An 18868-nucleotide genomic window follows, 5' to 3' on the forward strand; every position below is an offset into this window, starting at 1 on the left:
TCTGTGTGAGGGGTGGGGGGGAGGCGGAAAGCACAGAAGCTGTCTTGTACTTCCTATGGACAGTAATTGGCTATCTAACCACTTTATTCACAAACCTTAAGCTGAGACACTACATCAAAATAAAATGACTCATAATGATAACGATCTTTCCAGGGCATTTCTGAGCCTCTGTCCACTGGCTTCAACAGGCAATAAATAATTCCTGAGGAGCTGGCTTTGCAGCTAGGAGGGATACTTTCCTTGGGAACATTGTGTTTCGCAGACACTGCTGGTACTTAGGTACTGCAGTAATTTACGTTTGTGCTTCAGAATCTGATCCTTCAGAAATAGCAGCTTTCCTATTCTTTTCTCAACCTTTCAATATGATACAGTCAAAGTTATTACATTATCAGGTGCAGAAGAGCTAGATCTCAGGTTCTGAATGATTCATTACAAAAAAAAAAACCAAACACTATGGTGTGATAAATAGCACTGGTTATACAGCTAAAGCAAAAGCCCCATTTTGGATCTAAATAAATCATGTAAGTTCCTCTATGCAATCAGAGCAATAGAAACTACATATTTACGGTGCCTTTTTTATTTATTTATTTTATTGCATTTGTATCCCACATTTTCCCACCTATTTGCGGGCTCAGTGTGGCTTACAATACATTATGAAAAATGGAAATACAATTTGTTACAATTCAGGTTATGGATTACATTATGAGGGTAAGCAAGGTAAGGTCAAAATCGTAAGGACTAAATTAATTGAAAAGAAGAATGAGACATTGGAAGGAGAGAACGGGATATTGAGGGGTGCTGTGTGAAGCCTATGGTATGCATTTTTCTGAGAGTAAATGTATGAGTGTGGTGAGATTAGGGGTTTGAATTCATAAGTGGATGTATTGATGTATTGCTGAGCAGTACGTGTGAGCTTTATGTGTTTTGGTTCTTTCCATAAATTTTATCAAAAAGATGTGTCTTCAATGACTTACGGAAATTGGTTTGTTCATGTATCGTTTTCAGGTTCTGTGGCAGTTTGTTCCAGAACTGCGTGCTCATGTAAGAAAAGGTTGATGCGTGCAGCGTCTTGTATTTCAGGCCCTTGCAGTTAGGGAAGTGGAGGTTGAGGAAAGTTCTGCATGATCTTTTTGCATTTCTGGGTGGTAAGTCAATTAACTCCGACATGTAGGCTGGGGCTTCGCCATGGATGATTTTGTGGACCAGTGTGCATACTTTAAAAGTAATGCGTTCTTTGAGTAGGAGCCAGTGTAGCTTCTCTCGTAAGGGTTTTGCACTTTCATATTTTGGTATTCCGAAGATGAGTCTAGCTGCTGTATTTTGGACTGTTTGAAGTTTCCTCTGGATTTGCTCTTTGCATCCTGCGTACAGTGAGTTGCAGTAATCCAGATGGCTGAGTACTAGGGATTGTATCTCTGTAATACAGCCTTTTTTTTTTAATAAATATGAACTATTGCTGCACTTGTAATGTCTTAATGTGGCTGTGAGATAAGGCATTCTTCAGCTCTCTCTCTCTCTGCAATTTTCATATGCACTTCTAATCTGGAAGTGAATGAACGTTCCCTTAGACTCACAATGGACGGAGACTGCAGAGTCAGCTGTATGTTAATTCTGGAATAACTAATCCACCTCGTTCCAGGGATAACTAATGCTTGGTTAGAGCACCTTGGAAGTCTTCACTCCCTTAGGGGCTGAATTCAGTAAATGGTGCTCAAAATTCAGTGCCGAAAACGAACAGGAGTTCCGGGATCCACACTCAACTTTGGGTGCAAGGAGTTGCACCAACTGAAACCAGTGTAAATCTTGGCGGGCAAATTGGGTGCAGATCAACACTATTCCATAACACCGTGTGCGTTTGACCCGTCCATGCCCCTCCCATGGCCACACCCCTTCTGTAGATCCACACAGAAACACTTGGGCGTTATCTTGGTGCAGATCTGCTGTTTCTGCCTCGTTTCAGCACCTTGCATCTTTTAGAACACCATTGCGCGCCGAAGCAACGCCTAGCGTTTGACGCCATATATAGAATTTCATATTCTGCTGTCTAAAAAATATAATTCAAAATGCTTATAAATAGGAGTTTGCTTCATTGATCTACACGACATTGTAACACTAGGTTGCCTGGTGAGCAGCAGGCTCACTGATCCATGTAGAATCTCCAATAGTAGCAACATTCCATGTAGAATCTCCAACAGTATCTATTTTATTTTTGTTACATTTGTACCCTGTGCTTTCCCACTCATGGCAGGCTCAATGCGGCTTACATGGGGCAATGGAGGGTTAAGTGACTTGCCCAGAGTCACAAGGAGCTGCCTGTGCCTGAAGTGGGAATCGCTTGAGTTTCGTTGTCTGGTGGTTAGGAACACAAGCACCAAGATGTCTTTTTGGACACTTCACATAGAAACCCCGTTTTAAGATCAAGCCCTATAATGTTAAAGCTGCAGAAATCCATAACAGGGATGTGACTATCGATCGGGCAAAGCTCCTGCTAAGAGTCAGGAAAAAGCAGAATATGATGACTCAGTTCATAGCAAGCAGCTCCAATACATCACATGCAACTGCCCCACAGAGTAGAGGGTTGCATGGGGCCAGAAATTTCACCCATCCCCGCTGGAATCTAACTACTATGATCCATTTCATCTCCACAATTAATCTCCTCCATTCCCACCCGTAGCCACAGGAGTCAATGCTATTATTTACTTGCTCAAAGCCCTCTGTTTCCTCCCAACCCCAACAGCTTCTCGTGGTTTTTTTGGATGTTTTTCACTATTCAAACAATGAGCGTTCCAAGCCTCAGTCTGTTGTTCCAGCTGCCTCTCTGGGCATTCCAAGCCTCATTCTGGCACTGCAACTGCTTTTTCTCCATACGTTCCAAGCCTCACTCTGGAGTCACCATACATTTCAACTACACCCCCTTCCGAAACCCCACGGTAACTTCTTCCATAGCCACCGGAATCCCCCAAATCCCCATTCCCATGCAGAGCGCCCGCCGAACTTCCACGGAAATCTCTCTCTCACCAGCAGGCTGCATGGAAAATTACCCTTTAGTGCTGGTTTTCAAAGCCACCGGGGCATATCTGTTTTCCACATTTACGCCTCAGTCTTTTTATTGTCTAGCAAAACAGAAAGGGAAAACTTCTATCGTTACCATATTGACAAGTAAACCAGAGATCCAGATGCTAAACTTTTACAGTTGTTCTTGCAACGGCGTTTTATATTGTTTTCAAGACAACGTTCGTTACGTCTTGTTTATGATTTTGTGGGCGATCATTGTAAACAGCATTGAATGTTCTTTGATCAGATTTGCAGCACACAAGTATCTTTTAATTAAATAAATAAAAGTCATTCTAATTTAAAGCTGCAAACTCTTGCAAAAACATGCAATATCCAAATAACAGAACAAAATGTTTGTGTGGCAGCTTCCATTAGACGGCTGTTGTTTGCTGTTAGTCACTAAGGGCTTTTTTTTTTTTTTTCATGTTTTCATTACTGGGCTGCAGAGAGCATACCTTATTTTATTTTTCCCAGCATTGCTTGCTCCTCTCACTGCATCCTGCAATTAGCATGAAAATGCTTTATAATCTTGTCTGCTGCCCGTAAAGCGCTTCCATGAAATTATACCAAATACAATAGATTAATGTTCACTTCAGCGTGCATGTCCTTTTGACTAACCACATCTAACTGACAGTCTTTTTTTGGCTACAGAACACGTTGTACTTTGCAGATAATTGACCGTGGAACAGGACGATGTTTATTCAAAAACAGGTCAGACCAAAGACAACTGCGAACTTCTCTCTACCTCCTTCCTTTGCTTATCTTCACACCATCAATATGCTTACAAAGTTTTTATTACATGCATCCAGCATGTGCTGCTATGTTTTTATGTACTATGCTTGCAATCTCCATAAACTTACCTGAAGGTTTTTGGAAAGGGTTTTCTTGTGATTAATTGCCGGTGCAGAAGGGGAAATCGAACAGGTCGGTTAGAGCACAGAACTTGGTTTCAGATATCTGTGCAAATGCCTGATTAAACACCAGAAGGTTTCATTCGCCTTCTACACGTTTACATTTACTTGAAGGATAGATTTCAGTAAAGCCTGAATCTATCTCCACTTCTGGGAAGATAATTTTCATAAACTGTTTACTTTGATCGCCACTTATTTATTCAAGTGAAAGAGATAAAAATTGGTCATCCGTCGTCACCCAGCTAGAAGTGTACACGTTGTTCCACAGAGTAAGTACTTTGGACCAGATTCTATATAAGGTGACAAACTTCCACGTGCTAATCATTAACGGATAAGCACATTCTATAAGTGGCACCTAGATTGAGGCGCAGTATACTAAATGGCAGATGACGTTTAATGTGAGCAAGTGCAAGGTGATGCATGTGGGAAAAAAGAACCTGAATTATAGCTACGTCATGCAAGGTTCCATGTTAGGAGTTACGGACCAAGAAAGGGATCTGGGTGTCGTCGTCGATAATACACTGAAACCTTCTGCTCAGTGTGCTGTTGCGGCTCGGAAAGCGAATAGAATGTTGGGTATTATTAGGAAAGGTATGGAAAACAGGTGTGAGAATGTTATAATGCCATTATATCGCTCCATGGTGTGGCCGCACCTTGAGTACTGTGTTCAATTCTGGTCGCCGCATCTCAAGAAAGATATAGTGGAACTGTAAAAGGTTCAGCGAAGGGCGACGAAAATGATAGCGGGGATGGGACGACTTCCCTATGAAGAAAGACTAAGGAGTCTAGGGCTTTTCAGCTTGGAAATGAGACGGCTGAGGGGAGACATGATAGAGGTATATAAAATAATGAGTGGAGTGGAACAGGTGGATGTGAAGCATCTGTTCACGCTTTCCAAAAATACTAGGACTAGGGGGCATGCGATGAAACTACAGTGTAGTAAATTTAAAACAAATCGTAGAAACTTTTTCTTCACCCAATGCGTAATTAAACTCTGGAATTTGTTGCCGGAGAACATGGTGAAGGCGGTTAGCTTAGTAGAGTTTAAAAAGGGGTTAGACGGTTTCCTAAAGAACAAGTCCATAAACCACTACTAAATGGACTTGGGAAAAATCCACAATTCCATGTATAGAATGTTTGTACGCTTGGGAAGCTCACCAGGTGCCCTTGGCCTGGATTGGCCGCTGTCGTGGACAGGATGCTGGGCTCGATGGACCCTTGGTCTTTTCCCAGTGTGGCATTACTTATGTACTTATGATGTCCCAACACCTAAAACTATGCACCTTCATTTACACCAGTGAAAACGTGACATAAATCCCTGCGCGTGGATTTACGTGCACTGGGCCATATACTATACGTGCATAAATTTTGGAATGCCCATGTCATGCCCCTTTTGAACTGCACGCATTACAATTTAGGTGTAGTCCGTTACAGAATATGCTTAGTGGCCCTTTTACTAATCCGCATAGGTGTCTAACGCGCACCCAACGTGCACCAATTTGGAACTACTGCCCGGCTACCGCGTGGCCTGGGCAGTCATTTCATTTCTTACGCATGTCCACTACGTGCGCTAGAACATTTCCGGCATGCGGCGCTAACCGAGCGGTACTTGGCAGTGTACACGCGCCGACGATCATCAACCGGTTAATACGTGAGACCTTACGGCTAAGTCAATGGGTGGCTGTAAGGTTTCAGGTCCAAAATGGAGGCACGCCAATTTTAAAGGTGGCCTTTTTTGCAGGTGCGCTGAAAATGGACCTGCGCATCCAATACACACATCTACACCAGCGCAGGCCGTTTTTCAGCGCACCTTAGTAAAAGGACCCCTTAGTGAGTTGTGCGCTTAAATTGCAATTTTTATCGATTACTTATTTATTTGTTACATTTGTATCCCACATTTTCCCACCTATTTGCAGGCTCAATGTGGCTTACATAGTACCGTAAAGGCGTTCGCCAATTCCGGTATGAACAAATACAGTAATGTTGTGGTAGAATAAGTTTCATGTGTAACAGACACATTAGGGAATCGTAGAGAGGAAGAGTTATTATATGTCCATTACGAGCTTTGGTTTCGTTGTGTTGCAGGGTACAGGCATTTAAGTTGGGTCGGTAGGGTATGCCTTTTTGAACAGGTCAGTTTTGAATGATTTCCGGAAGTTTAGGTGATCATAAGTTGTTTTCACGGCTCAGTGGTTATTGTTACTTAAGTGCTGTTATCAATGCTGATTAGCTGATTAATTGTAAAGCCAATTAAATTACATACGTTGTTATAGAATACGCCTGGATTTCGACGCAGATCTCTAGGCGCACTATACAGAAGCCAGGGATTAATGCATTAGAAGGTGCTCCTGCGCTGAAAGTAACACACACAAGTGGCATTTTCAAATCCATATGACTTACTTTCGTTGCAACGACCGCCTGCAGATAAAGGAAGTGTCTGGAATGCATCAGCTGTCTGGGTAATGCCTCCCTATTTGGCTAGTCAGATGTTTCAGCATTTTGATTGGCAGTTTCAGGGTTTTGTTTTGTTTTTTTACATATTTATTTTTCTTGCTGGTTGCATATTATGTGTGAAACTTAGGCTTGCATTTGTAAACTGCAGCATGTGCTCTGCTAAGCCCTATATGTTTTATTACTAAAAATAAATGTCTACGGTTACTTTGTCCCTAGGAAATATTCAAAGAGAAAGTGTTTGTTTAACACCACAGAAAATTATTGCAAAAGCCACTAGAATAAAAGCAGCCGTAAATTTTGCAGCAGTGGAAATTACCCCCTAGATGGTTTGTGGGACGCAAGTGTCAGTCTAGCTGCTTCAGTTAGTAAATGCATTATTTCTGATTTCCTGTGTTTCTCCTCCGCTGGAGTGTCATCCCTCCTCCTTCCCCTCCCCCCCCCCAGTCTTTTTGCCTCTTAAGAAAGGGGCCCTTTTACCAAACGGTGGTAAAAGATGGCCCGTGGTGGCATCAGTGCGTGGGTTTGCCATGCGCCAAGCCACCTTTTACCACCATCAATAAAAGGGGCTTTTTTTTTCAGGAGGAGCAGTAAATGGCCGGACGGTAAGCAAAAATATTGCCGTGCGAACCAGGGGCGTAGCCAGACTTCGGCGGGAGGGGGGTCCACAGCCCGAGGTGAGGGAGCACATTTTAGCCCCCCTCCCAGCGCCGCTGACCCTCCCCCGCAATTGCCGACCCCGCCGCCACCACCAACTTTGTCCCCCCCCCCCCGCCGCCGACCCTCTCGACCCCCCCTCCCGCCGCCAACCCGCCGTCGCCTACCTTTGCTGGCGGGGGTTGGGGTCCCCCGCCAGTAAAGGCAGGCGACGGTGGGTTGGCGGCGGGAGGGGGGGGTCGAGAGGGTAATCAGCAGGGGGGTCCAGGACCAAATCTATGGGGTCCCAGGCCCCCCTGGCCACACATAGCTACGCCACTGGTGCGAACATTTACAGTTGCAGCCCTTACTGCTTCCTATTTAGCGTGTGGTGCTGTCCACACACCCCCGGCGTTAGAAAGTAAAAATGTATTTTCTAGCGCCAGAAGTGGCGTGTGGCAAAGGCGGGACTGCCACGCCCAGTTGTAGACCCGATTTGCCGCATACCAAACCCACACCACCCTTCCGCCCTTTAGTAAAAGGGTTCCACAGCCAGCTACAAGATTTTGGTGTCCGTCCAGTTTTTTTTTGTCATTGTGGGATTAAGTCTATGTATATTAACATGGATTTTTCTCTTTTTTTGTACTTTGAACTGGCGAACCAATCTGTTTCCTTCAAATCTGATTTAGTGTTTAATATTTAAAATAAATAATACACAAAGTAAAACAATTACCGTATTTTTCGGACTATAAGACGCACTTTTTCCCCCCAAATTTGGGAGGAAAATGGGGGGTGCGTCTTATATTCCGAAGGTAGACTTCTCCCTACTCACGCAATCTTCCCTGATGGTCTAGTGACGTCGGGGCAGAAAAGAGCCCCCTCTTTCCTGCCCAGCGCGCTGCTCTCCATCCTCCTGTCAGCCTGACGGTCTCGGCGAGATTCAAAATGGCCGCCGATACTTCAATTCTCGGCGGCGATTTTGAATCTCGCCGAGACCGTTAGGCAGCAATGCATACAGGAGGATGGAGAGCAGCGCGCTGGGCAGGAAAGAGGGGGCTCTTTTCTGCCCCGACGTCACTAGACCACCAGGGAAGATCGCGTGAGTAGGGAGAAGTGGTGACAGGGCCGGGGGGAGGGCGGGATTCGGACAAGACGCACCGGAGCACCTAGGTTTTAGAGTTGGGAAAAAGGAAAAAAAATTTTTTTCCTATTTCCCTCCTCTAAAACCTAGGTGCGTCTTATAGTCTGAAAAATACAGTAATGTAACACTTATTCATATGGGCAAATTTAAAGCAAGAGTTGGGAATGTTTTAATGAGCTGCAGATCCTTCCAGAAGGTGTATACCTTGCTGTCCGGTGGTATTGCGGATATGACTTTTGTTAAGTATTTCTACTCTGAAAAGCCTTGAAAGGAGCAGAAAGGCTTTATTAGGGGAGAGACAAAAATCCCAATCTCTGTGCTACCGGACCACAATGTGATAACAAAGAAATGTCCTCCTCTCAGCATGTAAGCCAGCTCTATCTGAAAATCCTATATATCTTTTTGGTTTTATGCTACGCTCGATCCAGGGGACTAATATTCTGTTCTATCTAAAAACAGAAAGGAGCATATATTCCGCAGGACAGGACTTATCTGGGTCGGAACAGCCCCTTACCACCATTTGGCCTATTTCTGTTTTTGTAAAAGATTAAAAGTATCAATTGTTTCTCGCTAAGTCACAACTAGGTTTCGGGGATGACAAAATCAAATCCATGGCTTACCACATTTAAGTACCTGCCTGTAGCTATATCTGTCAATATTTGCATATAAGCTTTACTGCTTCTTCTTTGAACTTCAAATGTTTTGCATGGGCTGAAATCACTCATCAGAGGGCACCGCCTTATTTATACTCCACATTTTCCCATACAATTTCGAGTTCAATGTGGCTAACAAGCTAAAAAGAAGTAATTACAAAATATATAAACCCACACATATCAATAAGGAAAGAAACAGGAGCTTAGCCGAGATTGGGTGGCAGAGCCGGTGGTGGGAGGCGGGGCTGGTGGTTGAGAGGCGGGGATAGTGCTGGGCAGACTTATACGGTCTGTGCCAGAGCCGGTGGTGGGGAGGCGGGGATAGTGCTGGGCAGACTTATACAGTCTGTGCCAGAGCCGGTGGTGGGGAGGCGGGGATAGTGCTGGGCAGACTTATACGGTCAGTGCCAGAGCCGGTGGTGGGGAGGCGGGGATAGTGCTGGGCAGACTTATACGGTCAGTGCCAGAGCCGGTGGTGGGAGACGGGGATAGTGCTGGGCAGACTTATACGGTCAGTGCCAGAGCCGGTGGTGGGGAGGCGGGGATAGTGCTGGGCAGACTTATACGGTCTGTGCCAGAGCTGGTGGTAGGAGGCGGGACTGGTGGTTGGGAGGCGGGGATAGTGCTGGGCAGACTTATACGGTCAGTGCCAGAGCCGGTGGTGGGAGACGGGGATAGTGCTGGGCAGACTTATACGGTCAGTGCCAGAGCCGGTGGTGGGGAGGCGGGGATAGTGCTGGGCAGACTTATACGGTCTGTGCCAGAGCCGGTGGTGGGAGGCGGGGCCGGTGGTTGGGAGGCGGGGATAGTGCTGGGCAGACTTATACGGTTAATTGTAATAGCCATTTGTGTGCATAAAACAGATTTATCAGCAGAAGTGGCTTCTTTTAAAATCGCACACGTGCATATGTTTATCCAAACTATGTGATGGAATTTCTGTGGACAAGATTGAGAAGGGATCAGTATGTATAACAACATGTAAAGTCATGTAACATTTATTGTTTGCATTTGTATCCCACATTTTCCCACCTCTTTGCGGGCTCAGTGTGGCTTACAATAAGATATGAATACAGAGAATACTGTTGATACAAATTGGTTATGGGTTACATTGTACAAGTTATGATAATCAAATTGTCATTAGGAATATCACAATGGGACATCAACAGGGAGACTTTGGGAGGAGATAATAGGAAGTTTAAGGGTAGTGTTAAGACATTTAGGCACATGGTTTACCTATTCCTGTAAGTATATGTATGAGTAATGTGGAATTGGGGGGAATGAGAGATCTTGAGTGGATGTGTGATGCATTGATGTAAGTGAGTGTAGACTTTATGTGTTTTGGTTTTTTCCGTAGATTGACTCAAACAAGTGGGTCTTCAGTAATCTGCGGAAGGATGCTTGTTCGTGGATCGCTCTTAAGTTGCATGGCAGTGAGTTCCAAAGCTGCGTGCTCGTGTGAGAAAAGGTTGACGCGTGTAGCGTCTTGTATTTCACGCCCTTGAAAGTAGGGAAATGGAGGTTGAGGTATGTTCGGGAAGATCTCCTAGCATAAGCCAAGAAACCCGTGTGTGCAAATTAGCCAGAACACGTGTGCTTACTTTCTGTGGAGAAATTTTAAAATGGAAAACGTATGAATCCTCTCCTTTTAAAATTAGTGTGAGTTATGCATGAGTTTGGCATCTGTTATAAAACCACCCTTCCTCTGAACATTCACAAATACTGAGAAACAATCTGCCATGAAACCAACAACAACAAAACGCTATGGCTATTTGTAATGAGCATCATTTTGAAGTTTTTTTCTGCAATTTCTGATACGTACAGTGATTCCGAAGAGCTGGCTAGAAGACAAGGTAGGCTGGCAATGCAAGCATAGGCTCATTACATTTATTTGGAGTTTTTGCACACCTTTTTTTGGCGGTGTGATACGTTGCATTCAGCTGCACAAGTTATTCCCCTGTCCCCGGAGGGCTCACAATCTAACTTTTGTACTTGAGGCATTATCTGACCTGAAGCCAGTAGGCGGAGCTTGTCACCATATTGAGTCACTCAAAACAATAAGCAAACATCAGCTCCAGGAGTGTTCACAAAATGACCAGCTGTGGTAAATGCACACCTCTACAAGCCTGGAAATATATGTGCTTCCCTTTCTGGAGGATTGGCTGCTACAGTCATGTCTCAGGAAGAAACTTAAAGATACATGGGACATAGCCACCCAGATGCAAGAGTCAACTAGGGTTTGGCTGATTTGAGAGCAGATTTGATCACTAGAGAGTGCTGACAAAACTGGGATTCTTCAAATTTGGAAGACTTTTGGATGCTATATATAAGAGTTCACCTTCTTACTGACTGAATGCACGATGCTGGTGGTGGTGGGGGGAGGGAAGGGCTCTCATATACTCATCTGAACATAAGGGCAAGATAACATAACAAGTTGGAATACTTTGAAAACTATAATAGGAGGCTAAATTTACGTTTTTTGAATTTTCCACGGACTTCAATATCTACACCACTGGAAACCTTTAAAAGGTATTTGGTGGAAAACTTAAAATTTTCCCTGGAAAACGTGCCTCCAGTAAATAAAATTTATTATCTTCCTACAAAGAAAGTTGGGCAAAGGATGGATCAACCGGAACTAAATGTCTCAGAATTGCTGGAAACCTCGATGTAACTGAGCGACAAACTTTGTTGGTCTCATTTGTATTTTCCCAAGATTTAGAACTTGTTAGGAAGATGGCCTTGAAGAATATACAAAATCTATTCTATGGAGGGAAAATCTGGGTATTCCCAGATGTTACTAAATGAACCCAAACTAGGAGGAAAGACTTCTTAACACTTCGAGCAGAAACTTTGTCTTTAGGAGCCTCGTTCCACTTGAACTATCCGTGCAAATGCAACGTAAAATACCTGGGGGTGAAATATGTTTTCTTTTTGCCTGAACACTTAAAACAATTTATTTCTCAGAAAAAATTATAATAATGCTTGTTGAACTTAAACCGTTATGCTCTGCTTCAAGATTTGGATATTGGGAATTGTGATTATGATTTTGGGGGGTTACAATAATCTGCTATTGCTTTATTGCATCTAGTGATTTGTTTTTGTTAAAATACTTCTTCCTAAGTTAACAGCTCTTAGCCTCTAATTTTGGTGGTCTAAAACAAGTTTATAATAATTTCTTGGATTTGTTTAAATTGATATTTTCCCTAACTGTTTTTCCTACCCAAGTAGTAATGCTTGTAAAAATTGTGAAAAATGAATAAATAAAATTAAAAAAAAAACAAAAAACAAAAAACTTCAGTTTGGAATCTCTTGTCCTGGAATACTGGCCTCTCTATTCCTTCTATTTTGTATATGAATCACTACTGTGTTGTGTTGTGTTTAAGGGAGGATCCTGTTTGTTTCTGACTGTTCACATCCACAAGCAATGCAGTCAATGGTCAAAAGAAAGGTTGAGCAACACATTCAGAGAAATGGCGGAGAAGAATTAATTTCGCTAAGCATCCATGTGAAAGGATTAATGGCTAACCCCTACTTCAGCAATGGGGTGGAACACTGCAACGTTTGACATTAATGGCTTTATTTGGTTTTGATTTTAACGTAGGTGTCCTCTTCCACTGAAGGACTGAGAACAATAAACAAATTCTTCATTTAATTGTCCTTGGCATACTGACCAGTTTATCACATGATTAGCGTTTCCTAAACTCCTGAGTTTTATTGGTTACTGATTAATTTATGGGCTTCTATTTGGGAGGAAACCTCCACTGAAGCATGTCAGCCAACTTGGAAAAGAAACAACAGTGCCACAAGACTGTAGTGTTGGAAAAGAGGCTGCCATGGCACTTTGACAAGCTCACCTTCTTCTCACATACATCAATACACAAAACTAAATGAAAGAGACACTTAAAAGGCAAAGCCATGCTTGAAAACATTGATATTATGTTGATTTTAAGAACATCTCCATCACCTAACTTTTCAATACTCATAAAAGCAGATTTACCAGCAAGCAAAGTAAAAGTCACTTAATTGGATTTCCGTAACTCTGTTTTCGTAAATCAGTAATGAAGCCATCAAAACAAGATGTTTTCTGACTCTAGTGGTTGTGCCTGGATTAGAGGTTTTCCTGATACATTACAGATATACCCTCTTCGTCACAGCCAGCCCAGCTTGAATGATGCTATATCTTTTCCCTGACAGGACAATATCGGAGAATCCTCACTAAATGATTCATGTGTACATTGCACAGACAATAGTCTACAACAGTCATTCCCAACCCAGTCCTTGGGGCATACCTAGTCCCATCAGGTTTTCAGGATATCCATAATGAATATTCATGAATCAGATTTGCATGCAATCGAGGCAGTGCATGCAAATCTATCTCATGCATATTTATTATAGATATTCTATAAACCTGATGGGTCTAGGTGTGCCCTGGGTTGGGAATGGAGGGTCTACAATTTGAGACCACTGGATGGGTTGAAAGGGGGCACTTGTTCATACAATGCTTTTCTTTCCTTTGAAAATGTGATGCTGAAGCTTTCAATTATCCTAAATGGTTTAACTGCAAATCTGACGGCCATATCCTTCACTAATGAACCGACGATAAAGTGCCATGGTCGCCGCTGACCCTAGTCAATGCCGGCCTGTTTCCAGTGACCACCACCGATTATCTAAGGGGTTTTTTGGCCAACGCTAACTTAACCAGCTATGCGAATATTCAGTGCTGACTGGTTACGTTAATAGCGGGCAAAGATAGGAGTGTTATTTATGCAGTCTGATTTGCATCCTATATAATAAAACGCACCGCCAACATTCTGAAGCTGACTGCATGGCTGAGGCATTCCTGCTCTCTGTATCCATCTCCTGAATTGACATCACATACTTCCGGGTATGTCACAAGCAGAAGTGACCAACCACACGAGGTTTCTCGGCTTCAGAATGTTGGAGGTGCATTCTATTAAATAGGATTGGTCAGTTCCTTGAAGCACAGCGTCCTGCACAGTAACGCTCAGACACCAGAGGGGGGGGGGGGGGGGGGGAGGAGCCTGACACCAGAGATGAGGGGGTGGTATCTCTGACACACACACACTGTCTCTCTCACACACTCTCTCTCTCTCTCTCACAGTCAATGTCTTTCTCTCTCACTTTCACACACTGTCTCTCACAAACTCTATGTCTCACACTGTATCACATTCACTCTCTATGTGTCACACAGTCACTCACATACTCTCTTGGTCTCGTACACGCAGTCTCACAGAGAGTCTGTGTCTCACATACAATCTCTCTCTCGCACACACTGTATCTGTGTGAAACATTTTCTCTCTCTCTCTCATACTGTGTCTCACATACGCACTTGCACACACTCTCTCTCTCACAGACACACTCGCACCCAGACTCACTCTCTCTCTCTCACACACACACACAGTCACTCTCTCAAACATACACACTCCGAGGAAAACCTTGCTAGCGCCCATTTCATTTGTGTCAGAAACGGGCCTTTTTCACTAGTGTTTTTATAATGTCTGTTTCTATGGTTGCCAATTGGCTCCAGGGCACATTTATCCAGTCCTGGATTTTACCGCATAGCAAACAGCAACTTTACCTTTAATCATCCTACCGCATTCCCTAAAAAAAAAAAGCAAAACTTCCTGCATGCCGTGGGGGTAAAACCAGGACTGAATCAGCCCATCATGAAAACCTGGAGTGGAGACAGCTGGCAACCCAACCTGTTTCCACATACAAAACTAAGGTGCCTTTTTGCTAATGGATATTTAGCCCTAATATGTGCTTAGCATGTTAAAAGCAGGATACCACAAGATACATTAATAGGCTTTGTGCGCATTAACTATTTTTAAAAATAATTTTTCAGAGGGGGTAAAGAATGGGCATGGAAGTGTTAACCAGCTTGCATGTTCACGCTAGCAAGTGCTAATGCTGAGTTAGTCCCATTCATTTTTTTACAAGTCCCACAAACTAATTGAAAAATTTGTGTGAGACTATGTAAAAAAAAAAAAAGCCCGATTTTAGGACGTGTTAGAAATACAGAAAAATCTCATGTTAAAATGTGCAAAGCCCATTTCTGGCTTCCAGGGGAGGCAAGCATTTTATTTAAATTGGCTTCTTTTGTATTTAAAATTCTAAATGGAACAGCTTCTTGTTACTGGTATAATCACTTTGGGTCAGATGCACTAAACTTAACGAGCAAGTAGTAAACCCTGGCGTGCACTAAAGACTTTTTTCCTATGACTGTAGCAGCTAACGAAAACCGAACGCAGATGAGCAAATTGTGCAGAAACCCTATTGTAATGAGATGCACTAACCTTTTCCGATTGCCTTAAGGGTGGAAAACGCCGGAAAATCTAACGAGAGGTCTTACCTCTCGTTGGGGCTGCACTGGATTGAAAAACTGCTACAAAAGTAACAACAACAACAAAAAATTGCTCCGCTTCAAAAATGCCTTCCATGTTGGCCGTTTTTAAATTAGCTGATATCGGAGAGTTGAAAGCGTCCATCACAAAAATAGCCTTCCATTTTGGCCATTATTCACACCCAAATAATAAAAATGTCCTTTTTGGCCGTGCTTCACTCAGCTGAGAGACCTGGAAGTCTCTGAGCCAATCACAGCGCGTTTAGCTCTAAACTCCCGCCAGCTGAAGTCTTCAGCGCTGGTCTCTGGCGCCTTTGCTGATCTGTTTATGTGAGTCCTGACTCCTGACGTTCTACATGCACGCAGGACGTCAGGACTCACAGAAACAAATCAGCGAAGGTGCCAGAGACCGGCAGAAGTACCGGTCGGCGGGGAAGGGTCAGCAGCGGCGGGAAGGGGGATTGAAAGCGGCAGGGGAGGGTCGGCAACGGGGGGGGGGGGGGGGGGGGGGGGGTAAGTAGAGGGGGCCAGGGCTAAATCTGTGGGGGGCCCATGCCCCCGTGGCCCCACCCAGCTATGCCCTTGCCCATAGGTATAAAATGGAACGTGTAACATTTTAGCGTCTGCTAAGCTTCAGTAAAAGTGCCCCTTGGTTTATTAGAATACCTTAAAAATGTAGTGCATGCTACACTGATTTAGTGCATGTTAAAAAAAAGTTTTAACCTATACTAAAAATATTTTTTATTAAGTAAATATGTGAAATGAAAAAAAATAAAAGCCCAAATGAACTGAAAACAAATTGAAAATATTTGTCCTGTGCATATCCAAACCAACTACCCTAATATATGCATTTCTTTCTTACCTGTGGCTGCAGTGGTGGTGGCATTTGTGGTAATGGTGTTGGATCAGTGATGTAGGTCTTTTTGGCGCTGGCTGGTGGATACGCTCCCGCTGGATTCTGGCCCGTGGAAGCAGACAGGGAATATGCTGGTGCTGGTTCTGGCCTCCAAGTAGGCTGTGGACCATAGGCTGGTTCTGAATCATTTCTTGCACCATAGCCAGGACCCGTAAGGTAATAGGGGTCTTGGTACACGTTCTGGACAGCTGGGGGATAACGATAGTCTGGCTCTGGGTGGCGAACAGGTTGGGGTGGAGAATACCCATAGTCAGGGCCACGGGGCTGAGAAGGAGAATACTGGACCGGTCCTGGGGACCGGGCTGGCTGAAATCCTTGGTAGGGCTGGGTTGTTTGCAAACTGTACTGTTGTCCAGGCTGGAGACCTGATGGCATAAAGTGAGGACTCGGCTGAGCAGATTTCACCTGCACATTGAAAGTTGGCCTGGTAGGGGTGGATGCTGTAGTATAGGATGCTGGCACTGGCTGAGGTTGATGTTTTCCGGTGCCTGCTGAAAAAACAGGGGCTGGAGAAGGTTGAGAGGTGGACTGTGGCTGCGGCTTAGACATGGACTTTTTGGTGGCTGTTAAAGGTGGCTGGGTGGGGATGGTCATTCTCTTATGCCCTGTGACTGGTGTGTTTCCTGGGGGAGATGTCACTGCGGAGCCCTAAAAAAAAACAAAACATTTACATAAGAATTGATAAGAAGAAACCACTACAAAGAGTGAAAACAAAAGCAAGCAGCTGCAAAGAAAATACTTGCCACATTAATAACTTCCTCACTTAAGTAAATAAAAAAAAATGACTCTAGAAATCGAAATCACTGCTATATGTAATAAAATTGAGCCAAGTACAGGACAATCAAGTCATTGTGACATCAATGATGAGGTTGGCTCTTATTGGTGGAATGAGGTATTATGACATCACAATATCAGCTCTGGTTACCCAAGACTGAAACTCTTCACACTAAGGGGGGAAGTTACCAACGTGGGCTACTGTTAAGATGTGTTCGTTTACCACTATCTCATGCTATTTTAGCACAGGTCCTATTTTATGCAATGAGACCCAGTTACTAATAACTGGGGTTAATACTCAAATAACCTCTCTTAAGAGTAGCCCATTTTGATAACACCCCCCTTAATTAAAGAGAAAAGAAATGTCTCTAGAAATCGAAATCCCTGCTATATGTAATAAAAGTGAGCCAATCAAGCCATTGTGACATCACTGATTAGGTTGGCTCTTATTGGTGGAATGAGGCATTATGACATCACAATACCAAAACTCTTCACACTAAAGGGAAGGGGGAGGAGTTTTCAACGTGAGTTACCATTAAAACAGATTATTTTACTGTCATCCCCAGTTAGTAATAACTAGGTCTCATTTGCATAAAATGGGACCTGTACTAAAACAGCACAACTTGTGGTAAAATAACACATCTTAATGGTATCCCACATTGATAACTTTCCCCCTTAGTGTGAAGAGTTTCAGTCTCTGGTAACCAAAGCTGATATTGTGATGTCATTATGCCTCATTGCACCAATGCCTAACAACCTCTTCAGTGATGTCACAATGGCTTGATTGCCCTATACTTGGCTCACTTTTATTATATATAGTAGTGATTTGAATTTCAAGAGACATTTCTTTTTTTCTTTAGTTAAGGGAGGAAGTTATTAATGAGGGCTACCTACCATTAAGACATGCTATTTTATTGTTATCACCAGTTATTAATAACAAGGTCTCATTGCATAAAATGGGACCTGGCCTAAAATAACCCATGTTAACGACAGCCTACCTTGATATCCCCCCCCCCCCCCCCCCCCCACACACACCCAATGTGAAGAGTTTCAGTCTCTGGCAACCAAAGCTAAGTCAGTAAACATGGCTGGCTTATCAACATCTCAAATACGTGCTACCCATCTTTGCTTGTCCCTGCATCCAGTTTTCTCCACATGCTGGGTTTATTCCAAGTTTTTAAACTCTTCTTTGTAAAATCTGATTCCTTACATTTTTACTCATGCTGAGAATAAACAAATCTCTTGTTCCAAGGTCACACAAATACTGTTCCTTTTGTTTTCAAGTCAAGGGCATAACAGAACAACACTAGGAGAGGTTTATAACAACCCTCAGCACCCTGATTTAATTAAACCCACAATGGCATGAGCCGCTATGCAGGAAAGGCTTCCAAAACCCTTAACTCCCTTCAAAAGTCCAATAAGAATCAGAAGAGAAAGCGGAATATTAATTTTATTTCTCCAAACTGCTCTCTGAATTACTAAACTCCTTTCTGATTGTGCAAACAGAAAATTCTCAAACATTCTTTTGGGATAAATAATACTTTTGGGGTATTAATGACAAGGAGACAGCTCCATTATTGGTCACATATATTTTCTTTAACCCAAACCAGTGTGATTCAGAAAAAAACATTAGATCTGAAGTGTTTTTACACTTGTAAGATAATAACAATCCCTGTTACCTATATTGAACCTGCTTTGAGTGGGAAAGCGCGGGGTACAAATGTAATAATAAAAATAATATATATCCAGGGCTTTTTTTCAGAGGGAACTCAGGGGTACTGAGTACCAGCACCTTTTCCATTACATGCTAAAATTCAGCCATTGTCCCCAAGAATTAATGAAAGATCCCAGGCTCTGCACACCAGTGCCTGCCTTTTCATAGATTCTCCGGCTGGTTGCAGGGGGGTCCCTCAGTGATCACCCCACCCCTGAAGGATGGCCTGGTTACTCTGTGACAACTGCATTAACAGG

At 43.3% G+C, this 18868-nt stretch overlaps 1 protein-coding gene across 4 annotated transcripts in view; it reads right to left on the reverse strand.

Annotated features, from left to right (window-relative positions):
• LPP (LIM domain containing preferred translocation partner in lipoma) overlaps window positions 1-18868 on the reverse strand; it is a 618364-nt gene that overhangs the window by 163147 nt on the left and 436349 nt on the right. For all 4 annotated transcript variants that reach the window (XM_030216648.1, XM_030216645.1, XM_030216646.1 and 1 more), the window contains one exon: window positions 16070-16771. In XM_030216648.1, coding sequence (XP_030072508.1) covers window positions 16070-16771 — 702 coding nt within the window. The remainder of the gene's footprint in view (window positions 1-16069; window positions 16772-18868) is intronic.

This window comes from Microcaecilia unicolor, chromosome 10 (genome assembly GCF_901765095.1).
Source record: "Microcaecilia unicolor chromosome 10, aMicUni1.1, whole genome shotgun sequence".
NCBI lineage: Eukaryota > Metazoa > Chordata > Amphibia > Gymnophiona > Siphonopidae > Microcaecilia > Microcaecilia unicolor.